The sequence below is a fragment of the Mus musculus genome, chromosome 17 (assembly GCF_000001635.26).
Source record: "Mus musculus strain C57BL/6J chromosome 17, GRCm38.p6 C57BL/6J".
Taxonomy (NCBI): domain Eukaryota; kingdom Metazoa; phylum Chordata; class Mammalia; order Rodentia; family Muridae; genus Mus; species Mus musculus.
Genome location: NC_000083.6, coordinates 70,842,983 through 70,869,252, shown reverse-complemented (window position 1 = coordinate 70,869,252; position 26,270 = coordinate 70,842,983). Strand labels below are relative to the sequence as shown.

At 46.4% G+C, this 26,270-nt stretch overlaps 1 protein-coding gene, 1 long non-coding RNA gene and 1 other non-coding gene across 10 annotated transcripts; 2 read left to right on the top strand and 1 right to left on the bottom strand.

The window, feature by feature from the left end:
* Positions 1-8,652: 8,652 nt before the first annotated feature.
* On the top strand, positions 8,653-8,750 carry Mir1195 (microRNA 1195). Its single transcript, NR_035427.2, has one exon. It is a non-coding gene; the product is annotated as a microRNA 1195 (primary transcript).
* A 5,804-nt stretch (positions 8,751-14,554) lies between these two features.
* Positions 14,555-15,713, bottom strand: Gm36856. Its single transcript, XR_876932.3, has 2 exons — positions 15,448-15,713; positions 14,555-15,028 (listed from the first exon to the last, which is right to left on the bottom strand). It is a non-coding gene; the product is annotated as a predicted gene, 36856 (long non-coding RNA).
* A 7-nt stretch (positions 15,714-15,720) lies between these two features.
* On the top strand, positions 15,721-25,048 carry Tgif1 (TGFB-induced factor homeobox 1). 8 transcript variants are annotated; one of them, NM_001164074.1, is made up of 3 exons: positions 15,721-15,805; positions 22,855-23,081; positions 23,981-25,048. In NM_001164074.1, exons 2-3 carry the CDS (start codon positions 22,899-22,901, stop codon positions 24,554-24,556), a joined length of 759 nt encoding a protein of 252 aa, NP_001157546.1. In that variant the 5' UTR covers positions 15,721-15,805; positions 22,855-22,898; the 3' UTR covers positions 24,557-25,048. The 8 variants fall into 8 exon arrangements, with proteins under 8 accessions (NP_001157546.1, NP_001157547.1, NP_033398.2 ...); NM_001164075.1 differs by lacking the exon at positions 15,721-15,805 and adding an exon at positions 17,519-17,943; NM_009372.3 differs by lacking the exon at positions 15,721-15,805 and adding an exon at positions 18,043-18,381.
* Positions 25,049-26,270: the final 1,222 nt, after the last annotated feature.

The window sequence follows — 26,270 nt, the reverse complement described above, 5'->3', positions numbered from 1 at the left end:
CTGGAGAGATGGCATGTTGGCCAAGGACACCTCCTTGGCTTTCGTGGAGACCAGAGATATTAATGAGCAGACCTTCCACGGAAGCTTGTACTGTCAACTCCAAAGGATCTCATGCCTTCTTCTGCACTGTATATGTACAGTGTAAACATATGAGACTACAGACTCACACACACATGTATTAAACAAGATCCTTGCTTTGGATCTTGTCTGGTAAAGTCCCTGAGGCTGAAGACTTACTATTACTGGCTGGGGAAAGCCCCACATTTACCTGGTTCTAATGCAGAGCTTCTCAAACCTGTTGGCAGCAACCCCTTTGACAAAAGCTCCATCTCCGAAAATATTTACATTACAGTTCATAACAGTAGCAAATGTATAATTATGAAGTAGCTTCAGAAATAATCTTATGGTTGGGGGTCACCACAACATGAGAAAGTGTGTTAAAGGGTCCCAGTGTTAGAAGGTTGAAAACCACTGCTCTAACTGATGCGCTGTTAATGGGCTCATAAAGCAATAGCCTTTGGGAGACATCTGTAGTTAGCTCCCTTTGGTAAAGGAACACACAAACTAGGCTTTACATCATTGCAATCTGCTTTCAACCTGGTTCCTGCCCGGGTTTGTGGTCTCATAGGACTCAGCTAAAAGCAGCAAAAAGCAGTCAGTCCATATAAACACTGACTTAGGTCAGGAGCCCTTCTAGTGCTGCCAAGAGCTGACTATGAGTGAGCTGTCTTCTGAATACTATGGGAGATAATGTCTGAGATGAGGGTAGCTGCTGCTATCTTTTGAGTAGTGTTAGTATGGTTCATCCTTTCCCATTCCTTTCCCTTTTGGGGAGGACATTTGTTTATTTGTTTTGTCTGAAATACGGTGTTACCATGTAGCCCTGGCTGGCCTAGCACTTGCTACGTAGACCAGGATGGCCTTGAACTCACAAAGATCTGCCTGCACTTCATGACCACCACCCAGCCTCTTCCTCCTCTCTCTCAAGCATTGCTTGAGTGAGTCTCCCTGTTCCTATCTTCCTGAGGAGTGACTGACTGGCCACGTGGATTTTAACTGTTGTTTCAGGTAGTTTAGGATGCTCAGTCTCTACCCAGGTCAGAGAAACACCTCTCCATGACAGACCTCCAGACAGGTGATGGCAGTGCATGCCTTCAAGCCCAGCACTCAGGAGACAAAGGCAAGGGGAATCTTTGGGCGGTTGAGGCCAGCCTGGTCTACAAAGCAAGTTCTAGGACAGCAAAGACAACACAGAGAAACCCTGTCTAAAAAAAAACAAAAACAAAATATAAAAAAAGAGGTCACTTAGTAGAATCATCTTACACTGTCACCTCTGTGGCCTGGTTTTGGATGGACTTGTTGCTGTGTGGCACAGGGATGCCTTGGAAAAGTTGAGGTAGTAAGAATGAAGAGCTCAGCTATGGAGTATTTGCCTAATGTATAGGAGGCCTAGGTTTCATCTTTAATACTACAAAGAAAAAGGGGGTGAGGGTGGGAGGGGAGTAGCTGGCAAGAGAACTGCCATGCTAGAACAAAGATCCAGTGAGCACCTACCTAGCTATGTACGAGCCTGGAGGGCTTGTGTCTAGATGGTGATGTAGAAACATCATCTTTCTAGCTGTAGCCTAATTGATATACAGATCTCACTGTAACTATTTGTGTTCTTATCCTCTCCCTCCCGCCTTGGTACAGGTCGTCAATCCAAGGTGGTGTGTGTGCTAACTAGGCAGGTACTCTATCACTAAACTATATCCCAGCCCAATTAAAAAAGTGTGTGGGTTATAAGAAAGCAAGCCGAGCAAGCCAGGGGAAGCAAGCCAGTAACATCCATCCATGGCCTCTGCATCAGCTCCTACGTCTGAACCTACTTGAGTTCCAGTCCTGACTTCCTTTGGTGATGAACAGCAATGTGGAAGTGTAAGCTGAATAAATCCTTTCCTCCATAATTTGTTTCTTGGTCACGTTTGTGCAGGAATAGAAACACTAAGACGTTATTTTAATTAAAAATGAACTTTAGGGCTGGTGAGATGGCTCAGTGGGTAAGAGCACCGACTGCTCTTCCGAAGGTCTGAAGTTCAAATCCCAGCAACCACATGGTGGCTCACAACCACCCGTAATGAGATCTAATGCCCTCTTCTGGTGCGTCTGAAGACAGCTACAGTGTACATATAATAAATAAATCTTTAAAAAAAAAAAAAGCAAAGACATCATGAATAAAAAAAAATGAACTTTATAATAATAAAAAAAAGTGTGTGTGTGTGTGTGTGTGTGTGTACACGCACACATAGTGCCAATGGAGGCCAGAAGAGGGCGTTCAAGTCCCCTGCAGCTGGAATTGCAGGGAGTTGTGAATCCTGCCTAAGGGCAACTAGTTCTGTCAACAGCTAAGCCTTTGTGCCACACCCACTCCCCATTCATTTTATCCTAAGTAGTTGTAATATCACCAGTGCATAACAATGTAGTAAATCTTTACTGCGTGGAGACTGGAAGCCCAGGCCTTACAAGGATCTGAGTCAGGAAATAAGATCAACAGTAAGGGGGGAGGGGGTGTTATTTCTACATCTGTGAGCCAAATTTCTCTTCAGTGACATTGTCAAATGAATGGTTGGCCTTCATTTCCGGACATACAACTACAAAAACAAGCCAAACAAAAACCTTGAACTCTCCAAAGGATAAGCATTTTTTTTTCATGCTAATGATTGGATGCTCGTCTGTCATTCACTGCTGACTGCGAACTCCCAGATAGCCTCCAATGGATGGGCATCTGCCCAGAGCCAACTGGAGCACAATTTGGAGCAATGAAGGTTTCAGTTAGACTTCCTCAATCCGGAAGGAGGGGTTGGAGGCTGGGTTGATCACCAATAAACTGTAATTTTATCCATCATAGGATGTTCTGAAGGGAGACTCGTGCCCCTCCCTCTGTGATCGGCTGAGATAATGGACCCCAGGGAACTGGAGTTTGCCCAGGAGGCTCAAGGCTGGATGTCACGAGCTAGTAGTGCCTGGGTGTCAGCCATGGGCTGAGACTTCAGTCAGTCATAGGGACACCTTGAACAGCCCTGGAAGCAGACGGCAGTGATTGATAGTGATGGGCAGGACCACCCTTGACCTGTGCTGTTAAGCAATGCACACTTCTTACCTTAAGTTAGGACCCCAAAGATGAGCTTGAGTTAAGAGGGGTGCTTACTGTGCCTCTTTGTTTTCCCCCAACCTAACACCATCAAATAAAATAATTCCCTCTCTCGCTGCTGTTTGTCTTTTGGCTGAAGATAGACAGCTGAGCCTAGCTTATCAAGGGCTTCCAGGTTCGACTCTATCTCTGGTCTTAATGCCTACTCTTCAACAAGTATGGCCGCTCATTGTTTGGAATGACCTCCTTCCTGTACTAGGACCCAACATACTGTTCCCAGAGTTTTAGGGTAACAGTACTTGGGGTCCTGCAGCCCCAACAAACTGGGCTCAGCCAATGTCCCCTCCACCATGGCCTGTCAGCAAGGAACGATGGAAATCGGAGGGAAGGGGCTAATTTCATGTCACCCACTAGCTTTCAGGCACTGGCTTGGGCTTCAGGTTTAAATAGAGGAAGGAGGAGGTGAAGTGGGGATGGGACAGGAGATGGGTGTAACTAGAGTCCAGGTAGAGGTGTGGTCTTGTTGATCTTTGCCTCCCGGGTAGTCTGAAGAAGCCCTCAGAGCCTGAGGGTTCAGAGCAATTAGTTCTCCAGGCCGGAGTCCTCACCTTCACAGATAACAAGGCCCTCCACCCCGTGGGGAAAGGAGAGCTGTGTCCAGGGAGGCGCTGACCTTTCTAGAATACAAAGGAACACAGGAGGAAAAGCGAAGGGTAATGACTCATCTCCGCCTTCAGCAAAAGCAAAGGAGGCCAGCGAGAGTGGGAGGCAGATGAAGGCTTTCACCTGCTTTTCCTTTTGAGCCCCAGGTGAGGACTCCATGCTTTTTTTTTTTTTTTTGGACAAAGGTGACTTGAGGGTCCCTCCTCTCCATACCAGATCAAACCAGACTAGAGTCACTCCTCTTAACTCTAATGTTAAAGAAGGCAGTTTCCCTGACAGACCAGTTTTCCCCTTCGGCCTCCTCCAGTCATCTCCATAAGGAAGTGTTCTCCACATCCACCCCAGCAAAAAAAAAAAAAAATCTGGCTTACCCGATGATGCTAACGGGGGTTTTTTGTTTTTCTGTTTCCTTGTTCCCACCTCACAAACCCCACTGTTCAGCACTGCCCAGGGGAGTGGGAGGGGAGGGGTTCTCATTCAGGAATCTCAAACTAAAGGCAGTTACACCTGTAACTAAATCATTGTAATTTTGTTTTTGACTATACATAATAAAGCCTGCAAAAAAAACCCAATAGGGCAGGGCTCTGGGGGTGGCTCTGAGTGAGTGGTGCATCCAGAGGGGAGAGGCCTCCATCCCCTGAACACCTGCCCCCAACCAGCTCAGTGTAGCAGCCTTCTAACAGCCTCCACCTTTGCTTACAGTCCTCCAGGCTGCGGTGACCCGCCCACCCCTCCCCACCCCCAGCACAAAATCATTTTCGTTGCTACTTCATAACTGTAAGTTTGCTACTGTTGTGAATCATAATGTAATATCTGTTTTCTGACGGGCTTAGGGGACCCCTGATCTCACTGTTCATTAGCACCCTGTGTGAAAGGAAACAGGCTTCCCCCAGCACTCAGAACTGTTCCGCAAGCGAACCAAAGCAAAGGGAGGCCTGGTTTACAACTGACAACTCTAAGTTTGGGGTCTTCAAGCTCCAAGAACCAAACTGTCAATAGTATGATAAGGAAACAGGATTTGGCTTTGCTTGCATCCTTAAAAACCATTCTGGTTGGCGAACGGCCGAAGGTAACTTGCAGACGGACTGGGTCCCCAGTCCTAGACAGGTCCCAGGACTGGGCGGGCACTCTCTACCCCCTTTGATTGGGTCAAATTATGATTGACAAGGGAGGGAGTCCTAGCAACTGTACTAGCAACAAGTACAGTGCTTGCGAAGAAGAATGTCTGTCTAGGTCTGGCTGGCTCTATCTGTACAGTAACGTATCCTAGGCACCCTTCCTATGCATCCTTTTAGTGGATTACAAGCAGCTCAAGAAATAACCTGTGATGGGTAACCTCGGTGTACGAGCACGTGTACGAGCGTGCTCGAGTGCCTGGAGCAGGTACCCTTACCCACAGAGCCATCTCCGCCAGTACCACGTTCATATTTTTGACAAAGCAATATACAAAATGTTTTCCCACAGTTGTCCTTGAAGTCATGTGAGGATATCTGTGGGTGTGAATGTTCACTGCAGCGATGTTGAAAACTGCAGCCCAGCTGTCCAAAGGCAACAAAGATTTGACCGACGCTCCCTCGAATCTGTGGAAGGAGTGAGGGTATCCCAAGGAGACATTCGAGTCCTTCCCTTTGACTATCCGACTGTGGAGATAATAGATCCCAAAGAAATGGACTTTCTCCTGAATTCTTACCTTAGGAGGGCTGTGAAGCCCGGGCCAGCCAGAGGAAGAACTTGTATCCCAGGAACAAGTTTCACAATTGGACTGGCCACCTTGTAAGACAGACTAGAGCCAAGACAACAATGGACCAAATGGCAGGGGACATACCCTGAGCAGGGATCCTCCTGCCCTGTTTTAGCCTAAACTGCACAGTAACAATCCAAAGATGAACTGAGCATCCTTGCTTGCTCCCTTCCCCAGTGTGGCCACTGAATAAATATCCTTTCTCTGGTTTCAGTTTCTTCTCTTCCCTTGTGTGACAGTGGACAGCTGACCACGCCTAGCTTGTTGAGGCTTCGACCCTTAAAATTCTTTTTTTTTTTTTTTTGGCAATTGTCCTTTTTTAAAGATTTATTTATTTATCTTATGTGAGTACACTGTAGCTGTACAGATGGTGGTGAGCCTTCATGTGGTTGTTGGGAATTGAATTTTTAGGACCTCTGCTCGCCCAAAGATTTATTATACGTATGTACGCTGTACCTGTCTTCAGACACACCGGAAGAGGGCATCAGATCTCATCACGGATGGTTGTGAGCCACCAGATAGTTGCTGGGATTTGAACTCAGGACCTTCAGAAGAGCAGTCAGTGAGAATTTTAAGGGTCGAAGCCTCAGGACCTGGCAGCCCTAACAAGCTAGGTGTGGTCAGCTGTCCACCGTCACACAAGGGAAGGGAAGAAACCAAAAGCAGAGAAAGGATGTTTATTCAAAATGGCCACACTGGGGAAAGGAGCAAGCAACAATACCCAGTTCACCTTCTTACCCACTGAGCCACCCCGTCAGCCCGACCCTTGAGATTCTTGTAACAGTAATATATAACTGTAAAACTAAGTAAGACTTCTATAACCTGATATTAAAAGCATTTTCAATTACATAATCATTATATATTTATATTATACATAATATTATACATAATATAAATATTATAACTGCCAGAAATAGAGCCCTAAACACATACCCAGAATATAGAACACACAGGTTTTGTTTTAATTGTTGTTTTTAGGACAAGATCTCATAGAGCCTAGGCTGGGCTCCAAACCTCTGTGTAGCTAAGTAAAACCTTGAATTCATAATCCTCCTGCCTCCAGCAGTGACTACAAGGTGGGCAGAATCTGTGGGTTTGACTGGTGTCTGGGTGAACTTTTCACTTAGTACGGATTTCTGCTAAATGTACAAGTGCAAGAAAAAAAATTGTAGAGTCAGAAGAATGAGAGGCACAGTGTGGGACACAATGAAAAACACTCAGATGGGGGCTGGAGAGATGGCTCAGTGGTTAAGAGCACTGGCTGCTCTTCCAGAGGTCCCTCGTTCAATTCCCAGCACCCACATGGTGGCTCACAACCATCTGTCATGGAATCTGATGCCCTCTTCTGGTGTGTCTGAAGACAGCAACCCTGTACTCACATACATAAAATAAATAAATCTTTAAAACAAACAAACAAACAGAAAATCACCTAGATGTATTTCAAGAGAGCGCCAGTCAGTTGAAGAGTGTGGAAGGCAGAATTACTTGAAGTAGGGATGTTTTGTCTTTAAACCCCCAGACCAAAGGGAGGAAGCAAACAGGAGTTAGTTACCAGTGGCAGGTAGGGCTGTTCTAGCTTGCTATCTAGGACTAAGTACTCATTACCCTGAGGTAATGGGACTAAGTACTCATTACCCTGAGGTAATGGAAAGCAGGTTGCTTGTGGTTAGAAAAGAGGGCGCAGATATGAGAGGCGGGGAATGGAAGGCAGTGCTGTGTTTGCTGAAATTGGAAGCACAAAATAATGTGGGCCCCTCCTTTCCTCCACTACACCCCATCACACACATACTCTTGTTTTCACATATACTCTTACCTAGGTAGCCCAGAGTGGCCTCAAATTCCAAATTCCCATGCCTATCTCCTAAGTATCAGAAGTATAAATATATAGCTGTTAACCATTGTACCCTGCTTGAATTCATGATTTCCAACATATGAAGGTGTGTGTGTGTGTGTGTGTGTGTGTGTGTGTGTGTGTGTGTGTGTTTAGTTCTGCTGAGAAACCCAGAAGTAAGCAATCATGGTTCAGTAGCAGTGCACTAGACTGGAGCTCATGTTGATGTCTATAAGTGATTCTCTTTTCTACAAGAATAGCCAGCACTTGCTGGAAAAATGATCAGTCCAGGGCTTGGGGACTGGAGCAGGGGAAGTGTAGCATGCACCTGAGACACGCCACTGTCCCAGACGGTAAGAAAATCTTCCAAGAATGGTACAAGAGGACAAGGAAACCGGTTTGGGGACTATTGGTGCTGGCTGCTGCTGGGGCAGGGACAGTCACTGCCTTCAATTGTGTGTTCACTGGGTGAGTCTACCAACTTCAGCGAATGCTTCTATACCCAGTGGCACGTGAACCACTGTGGTTAGACTCAAGGGGTGCAAAACAAGAAGGCATGAAGGGGCTCGAGGGTTGTGCAGAGGTTAAGAGCACCTGTTATTCTTGTAGAGAACCCACATGGGGCTCACAACCATCCAAACTGCAATTCCAAGCATCCAATGCCCTTTTCTGGCCTCTGCAGGTAGCAGGCACACATGGGGCACATGAGTACATTCAGGCAAAACATGTAATATTAAAAAAGAGAGAGAGAGAGACATGAACATGTCAGAGGGACTGGAGGGGAAGATGAGAAGACAGGGAGAATAATCAGAATGCACTGTGTATATATCAAATTGTCAAAGAATAAATTAATAAAAAAACAGTTTGAGGAACTTCCTCTGGGTAAATCCAAGAATTTTTACAATAGTGGTGGTGATGATGATAATAATAATAAGAGGCTATTAATGCACTAAATAAACCAGGACTCCAAATGTCCTGTAAGTAGACAGAGCAGCACAGACAACTGGAGGGGCAGCTCTCCCTACCATAGGACACAGCAAAGCAATGGAGAAGGAATGATGGAGTGAGGAGGCTGAGATTGAAGGCTTCAAAGACAGGACATTCACCTATTTTGATACATTTGATAGATTTATCAACCATAAAGGAAAACATAATGCCCACAGTGGAGAGTTTGGGACACATCACCTTAAACATGAGATCAAGGTTATAAATAAATAAATAAATAAATAAATCTGCCAGGCAGCCGGGCTGTGGTGGCGCTCGCCTTTAATCCCAGCACTTGGGAGGTAGAGGCAGGCAGATCTCTGTGAGTTCGAGGCCAGCCTGCTCAACAGAATGAGTTCTAGGGCAGCCAGGAACACACAGAGAAACCCTGTCTCAAGAAGGTAAAAAGTAAAAAAAAAAAAAAAAAGAAAAAGTAAAAAAGAAGAAGAAAAAAGAAAAGAGAGAGAGAACAGTCTACATTCTGAGGGGAAGCTGTAGTAGCTACACAGTATTGAACACCACACACAAGGCTTATACACACGACACAGTCAAGCCTGCATTATTTGTAGAAATTTAAAATGTCAAGCTAAAAACTTGTTTCTATTCATGAGCACAATGTTAATTTCTTGCCATTTAATGAAGATGCCCTCTTGAGATGGACAGACGGCAGGACAGTCTAAAGCACTGGCCTTGATTGGGTGCACAAGCCTGACTGAGCTCAGTTTGATCCCCAGCACCCACTCGAGTACAAGGGTGTGCCACGGTAACCCAGTGCTCTCAGAAAGAGATGGAGAGTGGAGACGGAGAATCAGCAGAGCTTGCGGACCACCTAGGCCAGAGCACTACTCAGTGAGAAGCAACAGAAGAGACTCCATCCCCCAAAAAAGGTGCAGAGAGAAAACAGACTCCTAAAAGCTGTCCCCTGACCTCCACATGCCTGAAGGACACCTCCCATATCTCTGTGTGTGTGTTTTACAGAAAAAGGAAGGAAGGAAGGAAGGAAGGAAGGAAAAAATATAAAGGTTTTTGTCTTTTTGCCCATGGTCACTTGAATCATGAGACAAAATAAAATTTTCTTCCCTTAAATTGCTTTTTGTGGAGCCTTTGGTTACAATAACTATCCAATTCCAACCACAGGAGGAAAAAAAAATGTGTGAAGATTCGAGTGTATTTCATCAATCAAACAACACAGAACAAACTGAGCACATAGTGTGTCGGGTGCCAGCAGAAAGAATAGAAACGCACATTGAAGAGTAAGCCTGCCGGGCGGTGTTGGCACATGCCTTTAATCCCAGCACTCGGGAGGCAGAGGCAGGCAGATTTCTGAGTTCGAGGCCAGCCTGGTCTGCAGAGTGAGTTCCAGGACAGCCAGGGCTACACAGAGAAACCCTGTCTCGGAAAACCAAAAAAAAAAAAAAAAAAAAGAGTAAGCCTGCTGGAGCAATTTTTTATCTCTTTATTAACCTAAATAATGGGTTATTAGAACTAAAAGCATTAAAGTGCCAACTAGAGATGAAAAGTAATTGTTCTCTCTGGAGAAACATTTAGCCTTAGAAGCAGAAAACAGCAAAAGACAATGGGGTGTATAATTCTGGGGTGACCAGACCTGCCTCTGCCTCCCAAGTGCTGAGATTAAAGGCATGCGCCACCACTGCCCTGCAGACCCAGCCCTTTTGTGAGTAAGTTCAGAGCTACAGATCAGACAAGCTAGAACATTAATCATAACTGCTGATCCAGAAGTGATGTGATGTCTGGGGTTTATATCAAACAATAGAAGTAAGCAGTAGCTTGTAGATGAAGGAAGACAGTTCAGGGGTCCAGAGTACACACTGGCTTTCCAGTCCAGTGGTGTGCAGCACAGTGTGTAGAGCCCTTCCCAGAGCCCAGAGCTTGGATTCCACCTCCTCAGAGAACTAGGTGGTGGGTGATACACGCCTGTAACCCCAGCACTTAGCAGGCTCAGGCAGGAGGCAGGGTCAGCGTCTGGGTTACACAGTAAATTCCCACACCATCCTGGGCCTGAGCTATAGAGTAAGAAGAAAAGGGGGAAAAAATCCACGATTTAAAAAAGTTAAAACGCAAAACCACTCTGGGAATGGTGAACATTGTATCTGAGATTACACATCTCTTTAGGATTTTACTAAAAACAAGATGAGAGAGGTGGCTAGAGAAAGGCTCAGCAGCTAGTTGTCATGGGGTGCAGTTCTAGAGATAGATTCCCAGCACCCACATGGTGGTTTACAACTTCTATAACTTCAGTGCCAGGGGAGGGCACACACACATATAAAAGACAATAGTAAATGTTTTAATTAAAAAAAAAAAAAAAAAAGGTTTTGGGCTGGAGAGGTAGCTCAGTGGTTGTGATTGAAATGTTCTTGCAAATCATCGGAGTCAGTTCCCTGCACCTTTGTTGGGAGGCTCTTGATGGCCATGTCCATGGAAACCTTGTGTGTATATAGGTGTTATACACCTATACACACTTATACACAAACCTATGTGTTCATGTATAGGTGTGTGCACAAAACCTTTTGTGCATACATCTATACATAAACACATAGACACATAATTAAAAACAGTGTATTTAGCTCACTCAGTCAAAGTGTTTGCCTCCCAGGCAGGAAGGTCCTGGACTTAATTTCTAGTTTTACACTAAAAAAAAGATGTAGGCATGGTAAGGCAGGTTTGGAGCCCTGACTCCTAGGAGGTAGAAGCAAGAGAAGCAGAAGTTCGAGGACATTGTCAGCTACCTAGAGAGTTCCCGACCAGCCTGGGATACATGAAAACCTGTCTATAAACAAACAAACAAACGAGTGAACATACAAACAAATAAATAGATGGAAAGGATTTCTTGAGGACCAGTACATATGTATGTTATATACTCTTTAAATATGCTAGAGAGCTTTCAAAATGAGAGTGGAATGTACCAATCTTTCTATATCAAGTATAGTAAAAAAAAAAAAAAAGTAATATAGATGTCAGAGTTTTGTTTGTTTTTGTTTTTCGAGACAGGATTTCTCTGTGTAGCCCTGGCTGTCCTGGAACTCACTCTGTAGACCAGGCTGGCCTCGAACTCAGAAATCTGCCTGCCTCTGCCTCCCAAGTGCTGGGACTAAAGGCGTGCGCCACCACGCTCGGCTCAGAGTTTTAACATCAAGTTTGCTACAGCTGAGGTGTGGCTCAGTGGTCAGTGCTTGCCTAGTAATAGGGAAGTCCTAGGTTCAACCCCCATCACTGCAATCAACAAATAAATGTAAAAATAAAATTTATTCATGTCGCTTGCAAGGGAATAAGCATTCCTGTCACTGAAGAAAATATGAAGGGATTGCCTTGGCTTCTGCAGGACACCCTGTGGAGATCACTCCCCTCTACACAAATACCATTGGACTGGAAAGCCTTCCATTACCCAAGTTCCCGCCTTCCGGGGAGCAATACTCACTTCACCTACACATTTATTAATTTGTTTTCAGTGAAAATGATTCAGGGCTATTTGCAATGCTTGGTCCATAAAAACTATCTGCATCAAGATAAATGGTTTTACTTTTTCACATCTGGTCATCTGCTCCCGGGCTATGACATCATCTATTCTTGTTTCTCGTAAGGGGCAATGAATAATTAGTTTCTGGTGTCATTAGGGGTTGTTCATGCTGGCTAATGATTAACCACTGCTCGCTCCAGGATACAGAATCTGACTGGAAAATTGAGTCTCGTTTCAGATCTTTGCTCCGGAGAGTGTACGTATCTAACACAAGCAAGAACCAAACTCACATACCTAGTAAAGACTGATGTTACGTGTAATCCATGGTACGACAGATCACTGCTCAGTTGTTATAGTGACACGACGGGATGTGTTGGCACCACGCCAGCCTCTGACTGCCTGTCACCTCCAGAGGCAGCAGCCTCTAATAGTTTTATGAAAAATGGCTTTGTACTGTTTTTTTTTTAATAGTGTCTGTGTGTGCAAACAGTCATTGGCCATATAGTCTATAGTCAATGGTGTAGCACACATATAATGATGATTTCGTAAGACTGAATGGCCTTGCCAGTTGTGGCACACATCTTATTCCCAGCATCTGAGAAGACAGAAGCAGAATATTTCTGTGGGGTTCAGGCCAGCTCACTATGTAGTGAGTTCTAGACCAGCTAGGGGTACATAGGGAAATCTGTTCTTAAATAAATAAATAAAGTGACCTAATGATATCATACCCATTTTAGATAAGGACATTGCATGATGTCTACATAATAAAATCACCTAACAACACATTTCTGAATGTATTACCATTGTTAATTGATGAATCAGTGTGATTTCCTCTACCCTGTAATAACAGCAGCAAATTCCTGTGTCTTTCCCCATGTTTGTTAGTGATTTGGATTCCTTATTTAGTTGTAAATTTCTAACCTGTAGATTCATTTGTCAAACCTTAAAAACTACTATTTATTCTGTCTCTCTCTGATGTGTATACACGTGCCTGTGGCTGTCCAAGGAGGCCAGCAAGAGGGCACAGATCCCATGGACCTGGGCTCTTGAGTAGATGGTTTTGAGCCTTCTGATATAGGTGCTAAGTACTGAACCCAGGTCTCCTGGAAGCAGTGTCATCTCTCCAGCCCGTGTCCCACTTCTTAATGCCAGGCTGTTCTTTCTTATAGCTGCACCGTCTCTTCTGGAACTAATGTCTTCTGTGTGCTGTTAACTATTTACTCTAGTTTCCTTGCATTTGAGAAAATAAACAAACAAAATGCTTTTCAACAAGGTCACCTATATATATTTTTTTCCATGCTCCTTGTCTGTTTCTCTGTGTGTGTCTCTCTCTCATGCACACATACGCACACACATATAAAAATTTAAAAAGTAAAATGTGGCTATGATTATGAACGGACAAGAAGAAATGAGAATGTCAGATGTACACACAAGCTGATTTTCTTAAACATAGAACTCTTAAGAGAAAAAAAATAAATGCAGGGCTGGAGAGATGCTCAGCGGGTGCGAGCACATCCTGCTCTTCTAGAGAAATCAAGTCCAGTTCTCCACAAGAGCCTGCTATCCCTCCAGCCAGCCTGGGCAAAACCTTCTTCTGGCCTCCAAAGTGAACCTGCACTCATGTGTGCTTGTGCACACACATGCACATAATTAAAAAATAAATCTAGGGGCTGGTGAGATAGCTCGGTGGTTAAGAGCACTGACTGCTCTTCCGAAGTTCCTGAGTTCAAATCCCAGAAACCACATGGTGGCTCACAACCATCCGTAACATGATATGACTCCCTCTTCTGGTGTGTCTGAAGACAGCTACAGTGTACTTACATATAATAAATAAATAAATCTTTTAAAAAAAAATCTAAGAATTAGGTGCAACTCATTTTCATCTAAGAGATAGACCAAAAGGAAGCCAGCAGCTTCAGGGTTAGAAAGACTCTATAGGAAAGAGCGGGATTTTAACTAAGGAAGGACATTTGGAGGTTACCTTGGCGATATCTGGATCTTGGTGTCTCTGATGTCTAAGGCCAATCTCTGCCTTCATTATCAGTGTGACCTTCTATGACAGATTCCCTGAGAGCCAGGTAGTCTGTGCCCAACATCTTGCTTTGTGCTGTTTAGCTATGGCACATTTGAATGTGTTCAAGTTATGTTGACTTTAAGAAAAATATAGCGTATATGACTAATTTGGATATTAAATGGGAGCATTTAAATGTTTCAGAAAGTCTGAGGCACATACATGAAGATACAAGATATTGAAAATAAAGGGAGCTGGGCAGTGGTGGCGCACGCCTTTAATCCCAGCACTCGGGAGGCAGAGGCAGGTGGATTTCTGAATTCGAGGCCAGCCTGGTCTACAGAGTGAGTTCCAGGTTAGCCAGGGCTACACCGAGAAACCCTGTCTCGAAAAATCAAAAAAAAAAAAAAAGAAAGGAAGAAAGAAAGAAAGAAAGAAAGAAAAAAATAAAGGGGATAAAGACTGAGTTCAATAAGGCCATTGTCAAACAAAAACCACAGCTCTCATCCCAAAGACAGTAAGAGATCATTTATCCTGAGCCAAATATGAAAGTGATTGTGGCCCAGGGAACCCAGATTTGGGTAGACTCCAGACATGTCCCACCATGGAAGTTATCATATGAACTGTTATGTCTATGTCCCACACCATGGAAGTTAGCATATGAACTGTTAATCATAAACTAAGCTAAAAATGAACGCATTTACCAAATAATACATGGATGAGGTCTCAAGATTTTTAATTGAGAGTCAAAAAAAGGGTAGGCCAGATAGACAGGTAATAAATGGCTAGGAGGGAGACTTTCGATAGATCGATAGATCAGGATGATCTGCCTCTGGATCTGTATCATTCCAACTCACCCCAACCAGGAGGCCCTAATCAGGCAATCACCGGGTAGATCAGCCTCAGTGTGTCTTTTCCAGGGAACTTCAGCCCACATCACCTAGGGAAAGAAAAGTGACTTCCACTTCAAAACAAAACAAAGGGTAGGGGGCTGTGTTGACGTGGAGAAAGTGATCAGTAGTGCCAGCTACTTAAAACTGAACAAGGGAATGTTGATAAACTCACCACAAGATGGCCGGGACCAGCCCTTGTGAAGACAATGGTTAGCTCTCACCTTGAGCAGCCAGAGCTCCTCAGAGCTGAGATGACAAGCTGATTACAGGTCCCTCGTGCAGTGTTGGAAGCCCAGCAGCCTGCATATTTTATAAATATCTGCACTAGCTGGCCTTCCAGGGAAAGAGATCCAATGACTGGGTGAGGCCCACCAGGCCCGGCACCTGACAGGAATCATACCTAATCGATTGTCCAGATGAAACAAACACCTCCCCTCAGGCCTTTGACAGACCTGGAGCCAATAATAATAACTAACTACACTTATTGCCACCGGGCTCTTCTCTCAGCCTTCCCAAGTTTGTGCCATTCGAGACCACAAAGTAAGTTTACCTTTTAAACAGCTCTGCTTACCTTAAGACATCGCAAAGAAAACCAACAAAACAAAACACCACACACACACACACACACACACACACACACACGAAAACAGGACAACTTAGATAATTTGATTATGAGGCATAAGAGTTCAGTAAAGTAACACGTGGCAACGACAACTAACCCGAAGTCGCTTGAATCAGTTACACGGAGACGCCCTGACACAGCCAGAACTGAACCTTGTTTTTCCGCCGCGCAGACAGCGGATAGAAAATATTGCGGATGTTATGAACTCGCGCTGGGGGGCCGTTTCCCTTTTCTGGAGTTGTAAAGCCCGGGTGCACCAGTCCTGCAGGAACGCAAGGCTGCTACCGAGCTTGGCTCCAGCCTTAAGGGTGGGGGAGGGGGTGGGGGAGGGGCACCGTAGGGCTTCAGCTGATCTCAGAATTCCGCCAGCGCGCTCCGACTTCTTAACTGCCTCGAAAAGATTTATGCGAGCAGAAGGTGTGCACTGGCGGAGTTCAGCTGGCCTTCGCGTCACGGTGAGTTTTTAATTCTGCGTTTTCCTCCCGTCCTAGTTTGAAAGAGGCTTCTACTCTCTCTCTCTGCTCCCGCTCGCCCCGTAAAGTTTGTTTTCAAACCTTGTAAACCCGGTTTCCATCAGTGCGGCCGGAGAATCGCATTCATTAGCCAGGCTGACTTGGGAGAAAAGAAAAGCTACCTTTGTGTACATAATGAGAGCCACCGCGTGGCCGCGGGTAACCGCCGGGAAAGAACGCTCTGGCCTCGAGCCGCCGTGGGTTGGGCTTAGCGGACCCGAGGCGGGTTCCGTGGGGTGGACCCTGAAGCCGCTGTCCAAGTTAGCAAACAAAATGACAAGGCAGTCACCGCCGGGTCCGGACCCGGCTCCTGCCACTCACTCGGTCCAGCTCCTCCTCCCCGAGTCTGTTCTCCCTCCTCTCCCGAGTCCCCGGCGGATGTGAGCCACCAATCCCAGCCACAAACACCAAAAACCCAGAGCGAGGCGGCCCTCAACCGGCGGCTGGGCCCTCCGTGGCCCCCTCCCGCACCACATGAGTCCCGCACCGGGGCGCAGCAGCTGAGTCATCCCCTGCCGGGTCCCGGAAAGCGCTGCGCCAGGGCGGTTTGCAGAGGGGGCTTGCCAGCCGTTGGGTTCTCCCTGGACACTGTCGTGCAACCGCCTCCTGCGCTGATGCCCGCGTGTGCTCACTTAGGGAGCACTCTGCAAACCACAGGATTTAGGGAAGGGGGAGGGTCATTTTAAGGTTCCTGCCTGCTTACTGTGACTCTTCCTCCAGTTGGTTCATTTTGGAAAAACCACCCAAGCTTCTTTTTTGACTCGGGGTTTTAACGCGCTCCTCGGAGGGGGCGCGGCGGAGGCTTGCTTTAATTTCCAACATAATCATAAACAGGTTCCAAAGTCTAGCGGGTCATCCTGTGGCCGCCTTACTGTGGCTCGGCTTTAACCTTGTTTTTACGGGTCTGTCTCCTCCTGCCGGATCTCCACCGAGGTCACAAAACCAGAACAGCCACAAAGCCGAAACTGGAGACAGACACCGGCGGTGACGTCGCTGCTCAGCTTATTTACGTTTGGGGTTTTTCCCCCCCTCTATGGGGAAAGTCTTCTGTGACATGTGACAGTTGCTTTTCTTTGCTTTTTTTTTTTTTTTTTTTTTTTTTTTTTTTAAACAACCGGGCATAGGTGAAAACTAGACCCAGAAGTGCGGGCGTGCGCGTCTCGAAGTCAGCCATAACAGCATCTGGCTTGTATTTGGGGAGGGGACGATTCTCGATTCTTCGTTCAACTCTTTGGAGCTCCCCTCTCAAGCAAAATAAACCAATAGGAATGAGTGTTTATTTAATGGCTAGTTTCTGTTTGAAATACTGAAGGGTGTCCTCTGGTGGGATATTAGCACACAAAGTAGACACTGTTTACTGAAACAGATGAGCAGTCCCGGCGTAGTCCCCCATCTTTTTAAAAAGGCGCGTGGGGGTGGGGGAGTCGCAGTGGGGCACACGCGCGCTCTGGCCGTCCCCCTAGCCCAGACGTTTAAAGAGCATGTGAGCATGACAAGTGTCTATTCGCAACGTGTTAGATTTCGAAACTGCCTTGCAATCCAATCCGGAACTCAGAGCTTTAGCCCGGGGGAATAGACATTTGCCCACGGTGACTATGTCTGCCTCCCCCCACCCCCACTGTCGCTGTTGGCAGAAGAGTCCACGAGGAGGAGGGTGCGCTGTGCCGCGCCCGCGTGTCAATGGCAGCTGCGCCTTCTGGAAGAAGTTGATTCTTGTCTGGAATACTTTTCCTTCGGTGCCCCACCCCTTGAATCAGAAGCTGCTGCCTCCGGCGGCTGGAGCAGAGACAGTGAAGTTTGGGGCAGCTGTCAAAAACAAGGATGGGGGTGTCTTTTCTTCTCTGGGGTGGACAGAGGAGATGTCCTTAAACCTCTCTCCATCCTTTACAAACTAAATGCACTCTTCGCTAGCCCGGGGAGGAAAGGCCCCAAAAGAGAAACCAGTGTGGCCGCTGAGAGCTGAGGGATGGAGATGGTGCTCTCGCCACGGGCAGGCAGGCATGACCCTGCTTCTGGGTTCCGCCAGCGCGTAGAGGGACGGGTGATCTCGGCCCCCAGGCCCAGGGTTGTGGAGCTGGAAGGTGCGGGGGAGGGGCAGAGGAGCGCGGCGGGGCGGGCGGGGGACGGGGCGGGCGGTTGGGGGCGGAGGCAGGACCTCCTGTACCTTCCCTCTGCTCTCTCACTCTGACAGCGCCGAGGTGCGCCGAGTGGAGCGGGAAACAAAGGAGCTGAGTAGGGAGGGAGGGAATTGGGCCAGGGAGAACCCCCGGCTGGCTGCCAGAAGATCCCGACTGGAGGAAGCCCAAGTGTCACTTGAATTCCAACCCAGAAGCCAGCGCCTGAGACCGGAGCACCTTGTTTAGCAATAGTGGTTGGAACACTCTCTTGTAAGTTACCGGAGCACTAGTATAGGAGGAGGATCATCGACTACCCTCCCGCCACTCCACGGCTGCTGGCTCCTAGAAACCCCAGCTTCACCTCTCACTGGGACTCGAGTTCCAGAATGAAAAGCAAGAAGGGTAAGGTGGCGGCGGGCTGTGAGCGCCCGGGGCACCAGTGCGGGACATGTGCGGGCCGCGCCGGATCGGGAGAACACTGACTTGATGGGACTTTTCGGACCAGTGGCTCCCCGGCTGGATTGGTGGCTGTTCTCTTTGTTGAGGCTGTGTCTCTGATGGCAGTTGGTGTTCTTTTCCTTCTAGACACAACCCGAGGGGCTGTTGTGGGGAGGCTGAGCCGCGCCACGCTGTTGGCACGTTGTCAAGAACCACGCTCAGCGCCTTGTTTGTACGCCTCCAAGTTTCATTGTCTTCCTGACACCCCATGCTCGGCCCAGGCGCCGCGTGGTTTCTAGTGCCGTTTCTGGGGCAGGGCTTTGCGGTTGATGTTCTAGGAGACCCTGGCACCTCGCTTTTCCCTGTGGGGGGTCCTTGGCGAATTCCAGTCGCCTTACCTTTTGTCTAAAAGTTTGTAGTTCCGGGTGTTCTCTCACTCCTCGCCGGATCCTGGCAATGTTTTTTTTTTTTTTTTTTTTAAAGAGATGTGTTTTTCACTATCAAAGGAATGTGATCCGGGACCCCCACACATATCGCCCTAGGGCGAGCATAGCTTTGGAAAGATGGACTTTAAAATTTTTACTAGTTTCTGAAAGTTTTCCCACGATGAATTTAGGACCGCGTGTGCTGTTAGAACACAAGTACCATGCAGTCGAAAACTGTCCAAGTGTGACAAGCAGGCTTGGTTGTAAGTGCAAAAAGCGAGGCTGTCATTGTTTCCACCAAAGCTTTACAACTAAAACTTGCCGTCAGTCTGGTTTAAAAACAAAACACACTGGGGAGGAAGGGGGGAAAAAAAAAACCCAAAAGGTCAAAGACTGTGAAGTCCCTTTTGAAGCTAACTTTGGAGTCCCTGACTGGGAGGTCCCTCGAGTGTTCCAGTCGTGGACTGGAGTTGGCTTTTTTTGTTGTGATTTATGTGGAGTGGTTCAAAACAGAAGTTAATCGCTTGGAGAAGCGGGCGGGGGGAAGGGGGCGCTGGTGCGCATGCCCGGGAGCTTCCTCGAGTTTGTTACTCCACATTCTTTCAGACCTAGACCGCGACTGCAGTTCCAACGGAACACGGTTATAGCAGCTGCCGCCAAACACGCTTCCTCACGGGGTTTCTCCGCGCTTCCTACCTTAGAGAGTTGGGTGGATGTTATTCTGTGAGAGACCCCGAAACATACGGAACTCATGAAGACCCCGGGTACTTGGTTAAGTAGGCCTCCTTGCTCCTTTCCACCCTGGGACAGTCAGAGTGTGGGCGCTCTGAGTTGGGGGACAGTTTAACTGAGCTCTGGGGAAAACTTAGGGATCTTCTCAAGACCTCTGTCACCCCTTGACGTGGCTGACAGATCTAGACCCCCGTGGGAGGCATTCCGCTCCAATAGCACCTCAATGAGGGTAGTTTGGTTTTGTGTGGCTCCGGGGTGCGGGAATGCAAAACTGGGTTTCCGTGGGTGGGGAGGAAGGCTGACGACTAGCTTCCCATTCAGGCTCCACCCTCTTGGGTGTCCCCTTCCCCAGATGCGAGGTCCCCAGCCCAAAGAGCGTGGGTTCCCCAAGTCAATCCCCCCGACTCATGGAAACGATGAACGGTGACGTGTTGGAGAGGAAACTTTGCTGAGACCGATTTCGAGTTTCTCATTGGGAGAGCTGAGACTGCTAAGGTTGTCCTGGCTCCTTTTCCCTTTTTTAGGCTTCCTCGGCACTGGGTCTGGGAAGGGGGCAGACCCTTGAGGATATGAACCGCACCGCCCCATTTCTTTACTTCCTTAGGGACCAGGGGCCAGCTCCGTTGCTAACTTGTACAGTTAGCAGGCGGGCTTCAGTTGGGGCTGAAGAACAAAAGCTGCTTGCTCTCTCCTCTTGCCCCTCCCTCGGCTGCAAGCCTCCACAGCCCTGCCTCCCACTGTCTGAAATTACCTGGGAGGGGAGGGTGAGCTTCCCTGCCTGTCCTTGGGCCTGGACTGCTTAAACCTGTCCCGCCTATTGTCTGTTTTAGGAAAGTGAGCATCTTTCAACAAAGACTGGTATATGGTAATAGAGTGCCCTCTGTAGAAAGCCGAGACCGCCCGAAAAGAAAGAGCTCCAAAAATGGCTTCAAAGCAGGCTGGAAGAGGGCTCGCTCAACTAGGAAAATCACCAAGTGTCCTCTCGGGGTCTCCAAGCCTGTTGAATCTGTTTAGGGCTGAACTGGCTGGGTCACTTCCAGCCAGCTGTGGATTTAGTGCCTTGGATGTAAAGTTCCATCCGAGTTACTTGTCCATAGGGAAGAGACTAATTAGGTTTGGTTTTCCCTTGATCTTTTTCCCCCATATTCTTTTTCTAGTCTCCAAGATATCCAAGTGCTTCCCCACCCCCCACCCTCCCAACTTCCATGTTTCATGACTTCAGAAAAAGAAAGTGAAGAAGCAAGATTTGCTTCCTAGAGCCGTGGGTTCCACGGGCCATCTTGTGGCTTTCGGAACAACATTTCCTTGTATGTGGATGGAGTAAGAGGATTCCGAATCTGTCCCACACCCACCTCTCCCTCCCCAACCGCATTTTTTTTTTTCAAAGTGTAAGCAAAGCGAGATGATTGGAAACAAGTCCTAACTGGGAAACTTTTCAAAAGCTCTGTTACAGTAGGAAATGAGTAACGAGGAAAAAAGTCTTTGTTTTTCCAAGTCGAGCCATAATCGGGAGGGAGTTTTAATGAAAATAGCCTTGACAGTAGCAAACGTGATCTCGCAGCACTAAACGGATCAGCTGGTGTGCCCAAGGCACCAAGTCTTAAAACTTCCCCGCTTCCTTCATCCTTTGTGCATGCTTTGGAAATACTTGTAAAGAGGTCTAGGGGTCTGGCTTTCTTTTTTTTTTCTTTCTCAAATGAACAGAGTCGGCAGTTTGGTGTTGCTTAACAGAAACCTGCTTTGTGTCCCTAACCTATTCTGAAAGACCGCGCTTCTTGTCAAACTCCAAGCAGGCGGATCAAAGGGCAGGCTTTAGGGGGTTTTTGTTTCAAGCACTTTGTTATTGCCAATTTACAGTTGGGAATTAACTGTTCAATGAGCAAATTTTCACACTTTTCCCCTCCTAGATTTAAGAAGAGGGGGAAGGAAATAAGTAGTGTTGAAGAATGTCTGGCTTTTCTGAAGTTGGGGGAGTTGAAGCAAATTGCTTTATTCAAATGTACTTAGTTACCCAATTAACCTGGCATGTTTAAAAGTTAGTTTTCCTTGGTTACCAAAGCAAATGTGAAACTCATTTGTAATCAAAGGAGGGTTTTTGGGTTTTTTGGTTTTTTTTTTTTTTTGTAATTAATAGTTTTTCACTCATTTCAATATGGGTGTTTTGTTTTGTTTTTTATTTAAAGTTTCTCAGATTCTGAACAATGAAAGCTCTTTCAGGTTTAAAATTGCCCTTTCTTTAGACTTTCTTTTCTTGAAACAGATTGATTTCATCTTCAGGAAGGAATCCTTCAATTGCATGGCAGTTAAAAATGGAGGTGTTTGTGGTTTATTTGTGGCAGTTTGTTGAGCCTTAAGCTACAGTGAATTTGCAAAATCATCCGCGTCTTTTGTTAGAACCTGCTTTTACTTTGTCTTTGCGGGCTTTGAGTGTTTCCTGTAGGAACTCCTTCTAGCACCTTCTGCCCCCTGCAGTCCAAAGCTAAAAATGTGTCAACAAAGTCAGCCTGCTCCCAGTTGTAAAATAAATTCCTTTAAAAATTCACGGAGTTGATGTATCAATGTGAAGAATATTCTGGTTTTATTTCCTAGATCAGTAAAGGGACTTAATTAGGATTGGAGGGAAAAAAAGCTATACAAAGTTAAAGAAAAGACCTTTGAGATGAACAGAGACAGTCTCACAGATGCCTGGCTTGTAGGTTTGAAAGGAGTTAATAGCATTTCTTAGAAGTGTTCTAAACTTCAAAATGTCTATCAAAGTCCAACTGGCCGGAATTGTCACTGAGCTCTGATTGAAATATTCTGTAGGGTTTGGATTCTTAACATTTCTGGTGGGATTAAAGTACCACCAAAATAGCTTTTTTGGTGGGTTGCACATATTCAATTTTCTTTGTCACGTAAGAATTAAGGACTGATGGGTAGCATTTAGGTTCATATCTAATTGACAGTCTTAAAAAAACCTTCAAGTATATAAAAATGGACGGTGCTTGCTTTAACAGCAAGCCTTTCACGAAAGGAGAGAAAAAAGCATATAAGATGTCCTTGTTCACTGGATTGCTGTCTCTCATGAGTGATGGATGACCTTAAAGACAAGGTTGTGAGGGCCATTCCCCACACTGCCCGGCACCCTTCGTGTTCCAGGCCTTTCCTTGGACACCTTGGCCCCGACTGAAAACTTCACACTCAGTAGTTGAAAAATCACAAGGATGTGGAACAGTCTAAGGAAGTGACTAAGTTTCCCTGCTGGTGAAAGCAAGTGACCGCGGGCCTTGTCCTTTCTCAGGTCTTGTTGCAGCATCTGGCAGTGACTCTGAGGATGAAGACAGCATGGACAGTCCCCTGGACCTTTCCTCATCAGCAGCCTCTGGCAAGAGAAGGAGGAGAGGCAATCTGCCCAAGGAGTCAGTCCAGATTCTGCGAGACTGGCTGTATGAACACAGATACAACGCCTATCCCTCAGAGCAAGAGAAAGCACTGCTGTCCCAGCAGACACACCTGTCCACACTACAGGTAAGGAGAAAGATAAAAGTTTGTGCCAGAATTTGCCCCGTAAGGTGTTGGGGTTCCAGCCCAGATTTGAACTATGCCCCTAACCTATACATACACTTTCTTCTTTATTTACAGACAATTTATAGCATTCCTGTGTGCCAGGCTATAAGCTCTTCTCTGGTGCCTAGTAGAGGGAGGGAGGGAAGAGAGAGAGAAACAGGATCTTTTCATTGTAAACTTTATAGGGTGAAAAGGTAATAATTGGCTATTTAATAGAGGACAGAAACACTTGACATTCATCTGTCAGGAAGCATTTCCTTCAGTGCCTGAAAGAGAAGGAGGTTAAACCTTATTCTATTGCCCAGGAAACTGGTTTGCTATTTAAACAAGGACAGACCTTGGTGAGGTAATTGTGTTGTGTCTGTTGACACAGTCATTTGAACTGAGAGAAATCAGTTACTGGGAGGTGTGGCCTCTTTTAAACAGGAAATGTTTTCCTGTAGTTGATTAACTCAAATGCTGGGGCAGTAGGTAGTAGGTTGAAAGAGACTTAAAGGTGAACTTTCGTTAAAGCTATTTATTTTCAGGTATCTGAGATTTTGCGCCTTTTCCTTGTCTCTGAAAGGGTTAAGGATGATGGCATAGACAAAGTAAACTTGCCCTTATGGCAGGCCGACCCAGCTTAGGTGCCTCTGACTTGCTGGGAAGGCCAAAAAAGCTTTATTTTAGTTTATTTTTTAAAAATCATTGCTGTTGGGCCACTGGTGTACTAGGCAAGTACTCTACCATTGAGCTACTTCCTTGGTGCCAGATGAGCCCCTTTTATTACCTCTTTAAGTCAGGCTTCCTACATCGGATGTTTTCAGAACCTGTTTGTCAAGTGAACTGAGAGTATTGAAGGAGACCCTGTGTGATTTCAGGTCTGTAACTGGTTCATCAACGCCCGCCGCAGGCTCCTTCCTGACATGCTGAGAAAGGATGGCAAAGATCCAAATCAGTTCACGATTTCCCGCCGTGGGGCCAAGATTTCAGAAGCTAGCTCTATTGAAGCTGCAATGGGTATCAAAAACTTCATGCCAACTCTAGAAGAGAGCCCATTTCATTCCTGCGTAGTTGGACCCAACCCAACCCTAGGGAGACCAGTGTCTCCCAAACCTCCCTCCCCAGGATCCATTTTGGCTCGCCCGTCAGTGATCTGCCATACCACTGTGACTGCATTGAAGGATGGGCCTTTCTCTCTCTGTCAGCCGATTGGTGTGGGACAGAGTACAGATGTACCGCAAATAGCACCCAGCAACTTTACAGACACCTCTCTCGTGTACCCAGAGGACACTTGCAAATCTGGACCCAGTCCAAACCCTCAGAGTGGTCTTTTCAACACTCCTCCCCCTACTCCACCAGACCTCAACCAGGATTTTAGTGGATTCCAGCTTCTAGTGGATGTTGCACTCAAACGAGCGGCAGAGATGGAGCTTCAGGCCAAACTCACAGCTTAACCGTTTTTTCAAACAAAACAGTTCTCCAAAATACGGTCCTGATTGCCGGGGGTGATGGCAAGAGATGCATTATTTTATATATTTTTCTATTAATATTTGCACATGGGATTGCTCAGACGAAGCTTCCTGTTACTAAGATGTCTTAAGTGGAATAGAGTCATTCCAAGAACTACAAACTAAAGCTACTGTAGAAACAAAGGGTTTTCTTTTCGAATGTTTCTTGGTAGTTTCTCATAATGTGAGACGGTTCCCAGTATCATGTGATCTTCTCCTCCAGACTCCTCTTCTTTATGTTCCAAGACTGTGCAATACTTTAGACGCCCTCGCACCTCTCTCTTCCCATGTGGAATGGGACGCCCACCTACAGTCTAATGAGTAAACTTTCAGTTTTTTGTTTGTTTGTTTTTTTTTAGATTCAAGCAAGTATGAATCTAGTTGTTGGATACCTTTTTTCATGATGTAATAAAGTATTTTCTTTAAAAGTTATTGCAATGAAGAGCATTTTCTTGAAGGAAGCAATCAGAACACAGTAGGAATATAGGAAATGGGGGCAGGGCAGACTGATTTAGGTTGTGTGTGTGTGTGTGTGTGTGTGTGTGTCACTGCTTTGAAGAGCTGTGGACGGCAAACCACTGTGAATAATCCGGGTGGGTGAGATTTCCTCTTGATTGGAGGGTGAGTTTGCCCCTCAGTCTTTGCTTACAGATGAATGGCAGATAGTAGTGAGGTATCCGCATCAATTCATGATGACATCAGTAGTGAGGTCACCAGCAGTGAGCTGCTGTGTATTTCAGAAGGGCCCACGCTGAGTTTATCTTAAACTCTCCAAGGTTGTAAGTTTGACTGTTGCGGCATGTGCAAGTATGGTCTGTTAGGATAGAAAGTTACTTGCAAAGCCTGGTTGCCCAGGAGGGAACCGGTTGTCGCATGCCTCAGAATCATTCCTACAAAGCCATGCTTGCTGTGAGGCTCCTTTGTTGTTGAAGGCCTGTCCTGTGCTTTCCTGCCGCAGCTAAGAAGCCAAGGTGCACTACAGCTTCTGGACGGCGGTTTTAGAGAGTAGGACATTCTTGCACACTGAAGTTTGCCTAAATGTGAAAGTCTCTGCTCCAGAAAAAAAGAACACTCAAACAAAAGTTGGTAAGTGACACAGAAGACCCAGAGGGTGTACGGAAGTGAAGGGAAGGTGCCAGAGGGTGGCTTGGCCGTAGTACAAATGAAGGTGGGTAAAGAATTATGTTCACTTCAAAGCTGGATCAAAGGTCACAGCCACACACTGCTATAAATCCTGATGGCCTACCCATGTTAAGCGCTTGCTCACATTAAAAGAAAAAACCCCAAAATAACAAGAGCTGGGGAAGGAGTCAACTCAGGCCTAGAGGAATGCACAAGGCCCTGGCAAAGAGGCAAAAATCAAGGTTGAGGGCACTTTTCCTCCTCTGAGTTGAGGGATCCTGGTTCTCAGTGACCAGATAGTAAATAGAAACCATTGTTCTACAAGGTGTAACTCAAAAGCTGCCATATCAGCTGGGCAGGGACGCACACCCGCAATCGCAGCAGGCCAGGGCAATCAGACCGCCGCTGAAACGAGAGATCTGCTACTTCATGAGAGATTCAGATTTAAAACAAAATTATTCGTGGGGCTGAGGAGTCTTCCATTTAAGGGTGCTTGCCTAGCATGTGGGTCTGTCCTCCCAGTACATAAACTGGGCAA

What these genes read in the sequence shown, in the direction of transcription:
- Tgif1 (NM_001164075.1), top strand. Translation starts at nt 17,829, where the DNA reads ATGGAGATGGTGCTCTCGCCACGGGCAGGCAGGCATGACCCTGCTTCT. An exon ending in CAGGGTTGTGGAGCTGGAAG is followed by an intron (nt 17,944 to 22,854) that starts GTGCGGGGGAGG and finishes GTCCTTTCTCAG; the next exon opens with GTCTTGTTGCAGCATCTGGC. An exon ending in CACACCTGTCCACACTACAG is followed by an intron (nt 23,082 to 23,980) that starts GTAAGGAGAAAG and finishes GTGTGATTTCAG; the next exon opens with GTCTGTAACTGGTTCATCAA.